At 46.1% G+C, this 7386-nt stretch overlaps 1 protein-coding gene across 1 annotated transcript; it reads left to right on the top strand.

Annotated features, from left to right (window-relative positions):
• Positions 1 to 6132: 6132 nt before the first annotated feature.
• On the top strand, positions 6133 to 7057 carry LOC123102280 (translation initiation factor IF-2; the record flags this gene model as incomplete). Its single annotated transcript, XM_044523584.1, is given in 3 exon segments — positions 6133 to 6171; positions 6387 to 6764; positions 6834 to 7057. Coding segments are annotated over 3 exon segments (641 nt in total), but the record flags the coding sequence as incomplete, so codon positions are not given.
• Between the last annotated feature and the right edge of the window lie 329 nt (positions 7058 to 7386).

Genomic DNA, 7386 nt, shown 5'->3' on the forward strand with positions numbered 1-7386 from the left:
CCCAGAGCCGAGAAATCCTACTCCAAGGAGACTACGCACCGAACCTCATGTGATGAGAAACCAACCCCGACAAGGACGACCATATCAAAATCCATGCCCGGTGGCTAGTCTGCGTCACTAGCCCGCTGCCTACATACGCACCCAGACAAGGCAGGCGCCGCCCGATCAAGAGGGGGCCCGCTTAGAGCAGATGGCAACTCCCGTTGCTGAGCAGCTGCACCAATGCTAACCCCACCTCTCCATTGACACCCCCCGCCTAGATCCACCGCCACCAGCCAAAACCATGGCCACCATCCACCGCCCATTGTCATGTCTCCACGCCCGTGAGAGAGACCGCCGAAACCCACCATCACTAGCTGTCGCGCTCAGAAGAGGGAGAACTGCCACCATCGCCTTGTGCCGATTGTCACAACTTGCCAGCCAGATCCACACTGCGATGGCTATCACATGCATGCCTACACAGTAGGATTTGCTAGGTTTTACCATGTCTGCACAATTTTTTTTCCTGTTTTCTCCAAGATGTTGTTTTTAAAGTTTGCTTGCAGGTTTAAGGAAAGGAGGAGATCACTATCACCACCACCTCGTGCAAGGGGATGTCAGCATCAGTCATCTTTACCATCATCCACCTCCATCGCATTGTAATACCAAACCCATGTGGATCCATACATGTATTATCTGTGTGATTCATCCATGTTTACCACCACTATTTCCACTATTCGCACGATGTTTGTCGTCTCCATGTGTGATTTGTTTCCTCAGTTTTCAGGGATATGGACGAACCATGGTATGTATAGGAGCTGAAATGTTAATTAGGGTATAAGATTCTCTACTGAATGTTTGTTTTAAAAGCATTCATGAATTTTGTGAAGGGGCCCCACTCGCCATTTCCATCGCAAGGCCACGAGGCATATCATCGAGGTTGTAAAGGTTAGGATGTTGAGGTAACTTGAGGTGAGAGTAAAAGACTCTCTACCTCGCCTTTGCAACTGCTAGGGGAATAATAGAGAGTCCTCAATAAGGCAGCTTCCACGGGGAAACCCTTAATTACCGTAGTGAGAAGTAGAGTGGGGAAGCTAAAGTGATGGCCTGCATGGTATGGAGTACACCTCGAGTATAACATATTGTGTACCCGGATACGCCCAATGACAAATATTAAGAGTGACTCAAGTATCTAGCTTAGAATTACGAAGTGGCATATGATACCCTAGACACACTGCAATGGGAATTACGGTGTCCCTGAGAATGACTCAATCCTCCATTGTTCCACATCTTTATTCATTCTGCTATGCTCTTTTAGTTCTTTTGGGTTATTTACTTTTGTTCGCACTAAACTTAGAAGTCAATATAATCTTCGCCGTTCACTTGCTTTGTGTCGAAAACTAAGATGCAGGCACATTACAATAAGTGTCTCTTAGGGACAAAGTCCAATTCATGTATTCCCTGTGGGATTTATACTCATACTTAAATAGGTGAAAATTAAACCATGTGCACTTGCAGATCATCAAGCTTTTTCTGGCCCTAGGAGCGTAGTGCTTTTGGGGCTGTATTGCGTTTTGTTTTATTTCATGTTTATGGGTGATAATGTCCGCCTCCACAACTTGTTGTTTGACTCGGCATTGGTGGACTCCCTACGTAGGTGTGTATCGAGTGGAGGGATGAGGAGGCCCATTATGATTTCAGTTGATTGTATGCAAATTATGATTTTTGACTCAAGTTGAGGGGGTCATTTTCCTTCAAATTTAGAACCTTGTTTGATGGGTCATGATTTGTGAGAGGATACTTTTTGTCCCGCTAAGATTGTTATTGGAGATAATTGGTACTTAAACTCATTTTGTGAATGGAACATCAAAGGCGAAAAGTGCATAAGTAATCAATTATTCTCACTATAAATGAACAATGAAATCTGGCATGGAGTTCGTGGAAAACATAAACACCTAGTTTGATGTAGATGCATGTCAGATAAGATGGTTACAAACTCATGGAGCTCTACATTGAAGTGTTATATTGCAATTACTCCTTACTCCCTAATTAATAGTACTTTAATTTGGACCAAGTTTCACACACGTTAAGTATGTTATGTTCATAATACTACACTTCATAAATAAGTAGATAGCGCATAACATTGAGATTGTAGATAGGGATGAAAATCGAAATATGGCATGAATGTAACAATTGCCAGCAATACGCTTTAGAAAAGAACTTGTTTGTCTTTTATTCCCATGTTTGAACTAGTATAGGTTAGGGTTACACATGATGGTCACATCACTTTATTTATCATTGTTACATTAAATGCTCCATCGACTAATAACGATGATTCACCCGTCTAGTATTACATCTCTTCATTTCATCGTCCAGTGATACTTATAACATCGCTCCCAGTTGGTTGTTGGTGTGGGGAAGGTTGTTATGATTGATGGGGGAATGGTTGCTGCTGTGGGTATGGTATGGGAAATTGTTGTTCGGGGAATTGTTGTTTGTTTTGCTAGGGAAATTGTTGTTGTTGTGGCAATTGTTGTTGCGGTAATTATATGTTCTTCCATGATCTAGAAAATAAAAGACCTCGCTCTTACCGTCTCTGCATGTCTGTCATCAAACATCCGTAAACTCGTTAAAATTAACTGAAATGGTTCAACTTTTGGAGTACAGTTCTTCTCGCCTTGAGGAGAATTTGACGCGTCGTGTCACTCTACGAATTCCACTTCGTCTTATCACTTCAGAAAACACAACAAAGTTGGTTCCAGAAAAAAACTCCATGTGTAAAGCTTTACTAATTATCTTGTACAAAGTTCACATACTTAGCTCTACACAAACTGTAGAAAGTTCCAACCCTCTGCCGCAAAAAAGAATGAAACCTTGATAAGGATTTGACATGTAAAGTGAAAAAGGTGAGTCAGTTTTTTCTCAAAATAAAATACCAAGCACCATGCTTTCGTGACAAACATACTATCTTTTGCACAACTAGCCAAACAAATTTTGATGATCAATCCTATATTAAACTTGTGGCTAGTGCAACCTGACAGAATATACAAAATGATCCATTTCAGAAGCATGCATGCAAAAAAATTGGAAAACGAATGAAAAAAATAATCGCTAGCTGGAATTTCATTCAATCATCCCATCCAAGCTGGTACAACCACACCGACTGCAATCCGACATCTACATAATGAGATGTCCACAACCCATCACGTCCAAAACAAAAAGATAAAAAAAATGCAAAGACGGCAAGAGGTTATGCCATAAATGGACTTGTGCCGCAAAGATCATCACAAGTACAAAGCACAAATAGAAACATCAAAGGCAAGTAGAAGTAGTCAAGAGCAATTCACCATAAAGACACATCCCCATCCTTTCCCTCACCACCATTGCATCGGCCAGCGCCAATGAACAGCTCGAGGGCAGCAGGATCAATGCTAGTGAAAGCGTTTCACCGACCTCATCTTGCTGAGAAAGTCCATGCAAGGAATCGACATGAAAGAAAGTGTTTAGTTAGTTCAAATATGGATATCCTTAGAACATCCTAATGAATGAGAAAACCTGTGTCGGTCATTCATCAACAAAATCCATGTCAACGCGCTTGGATGGATCATGCATTCAGGAACAAAAGTCCAAGGGGACGACCTATATATACAGTTTATTTGCTTGGTAACTCTGGTTTAGCACTATCACTAGTAGAAAAGGGGGCAATGGTCCAGGCCGGGTCAGCCCATTGGTCCCGGTTCAATCCAGAACTGGGACCAATGGGGGCATTGGACCCAGTTCGTGAGCCCCGGGGGCCGGCCGGGCCACGTGGGCCATTGGTCCCGGTTCGTCTGGACCTATTGGTCTCGTTTGGGGGGACAAACCGGGACCAATGTGCCTCGCTCCTGGCCCACAACCATTGGTCCCGGTTGGTGTAGTGAACCGGGACCAAAGGCTGCCCTTTAGTCCTGGTTCGTGGCACGAACCGGGACCAATTAGTTTCCTATATCTACCCCTCGCCCGCGAGCAGAGCACTCCCAGTGCTCTATTTTTCGTGGCCAGCGAGGGGAGAGCTTTGTGGTGCTCTAGCTCACCTCCTATGCACACGAGCTGTTCGATGGAATGCCCGAGCCACACTACTTAAGCTTTCTCCTCTCCAAGCTCGACCTCCAAGCTCCATTTTCCTCAATATTTGTCTAGGTTTAGCGGTCCGTCACGTCCCGTCCCCGTCTTCACCGCCGTCGATCGCCCGCGCCGATCTCGTCGCCGGCACCACCGTGGTGAGCCTCTTGTTCTTATCTTCTTTCTGAAAGGAAAAAAAATCTTACTTGTATATTTATATAGATACTTGTATAATTTTCTTACTTTTATTATTGCATCTTATATAGTGCGATGGTTTTGGTATCCGCCCCCGTCGGCCCTCGTCCTGTCTATGATTCAGATGTGGTATATATTATCTTTTCATAACTATTGGTTCATTTATTGTTTATGACAATTATGCCGACCAACGTGACATAGATTTTATTTATCTAGGAGGTTGTTGAACCGGAAATTCCAACCGACCCTATTGTCGAGAGGTTAAATTTAGTTGAAGAAGAAAACAATTTGTTGAAGGAAAAAATTAGAAAAATTGAGGAGGAGAAGATGATATTGGAGTTTCATGTTGTGGATGTCGTCGATGATCACAAGATCAAGATGGATGCAATGCGCTTGAAGATTAGAAAGATTAGAAAATATGCCATTCATACCGAGGCTGATTAACCTCACATGCAAATCATAAGTGACATGATATGACCACCAACTTGTGCTTTTGATCTTCATCTCCAAAGCACCGACATGATCTCCACCGTCACCGGCATCACACCATGATTTCCATCATCATGATCTCCATCATCGTGTTGCCATCGAGGTTGTCACGCCAACCATGCTTCTACTACTATTGCTATCGTTTAGTGATAAAGTAAAGCATTACATAGCGCTTAATGATTGACACGCAGGTCATACAATAATTCAAGACAACCCCATGGCTCCTGCCGGTTGTCATATTCATCGACATGCAAGTAAACACAAACTATTATAAACATGATCATCTCATACATCAAAATATATTTCAACATGTCTTTGGCCATATCACATCACAACATACCCTGCAAAAACAAGTTAGACGTCGTCTAATTTGTTGTTGCATGTTTTACATGGCTGCTATGTGTATCTAACAAGAACGGTTCTTACCTATGCAAAACCACAACGGTGATATGGAAGTTGCTATTTAACCTTCTACAAGGACTGCCTTCATCGAATTCGATTCAACTAAGGTGCGAGAGACAGACACCAGCCAACCATCTTATGCAACAAAGTCACATGTTTGTCGAATGAACCGGTCTCATGTACGTGGACATGTAAAGTTGGTCTGGGCCGCTTCATCCCACAATTACGCTAAATTAAGAAAAAACCAAGGAAGGAAGCAATCTGAATATCAACACCAATAAACTCCTTTGTGTTCTACTCATGATGTTATCTGCGCATAGCCTTAGCTCTGGTACCACTGTTGTTGAAAGTTGCATGGGAAACAAAAAAATTCCTACACTCACCAACATCAATCTAGGAGATGAACATCTACGAGAGGAGAGATTGCATCTACATACCCTTGTAGATCACCAAGAGGAAGCGCTAAGAAACATGGTTGATGTAGTCAAACGTCTTCGCGATCCAATCATGATCCGTCTCGCAAACTCCTGATCTAGTGTCAAATGGACGGCACCTATGCGTTCAACACGCGCACGGCTTGATGATGCCTTCACCTCCTTGATCCAGCGAGAAATGGAGAAGTATTAGTTCGAGTCCTCCAACAACACGACAGCGTGGTGGCGGTGGTGGTGGAGGAATTTCAGCAGAGCTTCCCTAAGCACTACGCGGAAGGAGAAGGACTACGAGGGAGAGGACAAGCAGCGACATGACACAGACGGGTCTGTCTGCCCTCCCTCTATCCCTATATATATAGGGGAAGGGACACTACTGGAAACAGGGAATTTGCCATCAGCCAGCTCTTTGCCATCTGTCAGCTGATGGCAAAGAACGTCTTTGCCATCTGCTTATAAAAAACAGATGGCAAAGAACTGACAAACGGCAAAGAACATGGTTGCCATCAGCCAATTCTTTGCCATCTGCCAGCAGATGGCAAAGAGGTTGGCAAATCCTGTGGCCGTCAAGAGTGTAACGGCATACTAGCCCCACCTCTTTGCCATCTGCCAGCAGACGGCAAAGATTCTTTGCCATCTGCTGGCAGATGACAAAGAGATGGGACTATCTCTCTCCTTCCTAAAAAAAGCAAAGAGTGAAAAAATAAAGAAAAGAAAACCCCCAGCCTCCCTAAAAAAACCCCAGCCACCCCGAATCAGACTTAGCCCACTACCGTGCATGCTGGATAGGGTTCCCCGCCACCCTCACCGGTCGCCGCCGCCGCCCTCACCGGTCGCCGCCGCCATCAGTTTCCCCTACATGGCCGGAGGATAGGCCATCCCGCCTGTCCATTCCCGCCCCACCGCGAGGGAGAAGACCGACCAGTTGCGCCTCCCCGCCGGTCGCCCCCCGCCACCCCAAGGATCAAGGTCGGCCGCGCCGGTCCCCGTCGGTCGCTGCTCCGGATCCAGGCCGCCCACCGCCCCGCCCCCATCAGCCCGGTCTATTTCCCACCGGATCCCATCTTCGCCGCCGTCCGACGTGCCTTCTTCAAGGAGCTGCGACCCCATGTCTCAGAGGAGCTAGCCCCGACGCCAGTGATGCCCGAGCGACGCTCCCAAGCTATGGTGAGCCCCTGCGCCACCACCCTCTCTCCTCTCCTCCCCTACTCCCTCACCCATCTCTCTCCCCCGCAGACGTACCCCGCCGCCAGGAGGCCAGGAGGCCGCCATGGAGGCCCGTCCCGAGCTCGCCTCGCTGCTCCTCCGGTGACCCTCGCGAGCGGCGCGACCGGATGGGGCACGAACCCTAGCGGCGCGGTCGGATGGGTAACGGACCCTAGCGGCGTGGCCGGATGGGGCACGGGCGCCAGCGGTGGAGCTGGTTGGGGTGCGGCGGCCAACAGGCATGAGATTCAATCGTGAACGATGATTAATCGGGCCATTAATGCCAATCGACGCTCCGGGAAGGTCAGTTTCATCGCTATTCATGCCAATTGATTGATTGCGAGGTTAATCCTGTAATTGAGAGGTTAATCGTATCTCTGTATATTCACCCCAGCCTATAAAATCCCAAACTTGCAGCTGGTCCTTTCCTACTCTGCTCAGTTTCGCAAACCACAGTCCAAAAGCAAGGTGATGGGTGTTGCTTAGGTTCCAGCTCTGTTTGGTTTAAGGTGATGTGCTTGTTCCAATTCTCAGTTATTGTCTATCTAAATATGTACTGACATGTCCTCCGTCTAATTCATAG

This window comes from Triticum aestivum, chromosome 1B (assembly GCF_018294505.1).
Source record: "Triticum aestivum cultivar Chinese Spring chromosome 1B, IWGSC CS RefSeq v2.1, whole genome shotgun sequence".
Classification (NCBI taxonomy): domain Eukaryota; kingdom Viridiplantae; phylum Streptophyta; class Magnoliopsida; order Poales; family Poaceae; genus Triticum; species Triticum aestivum.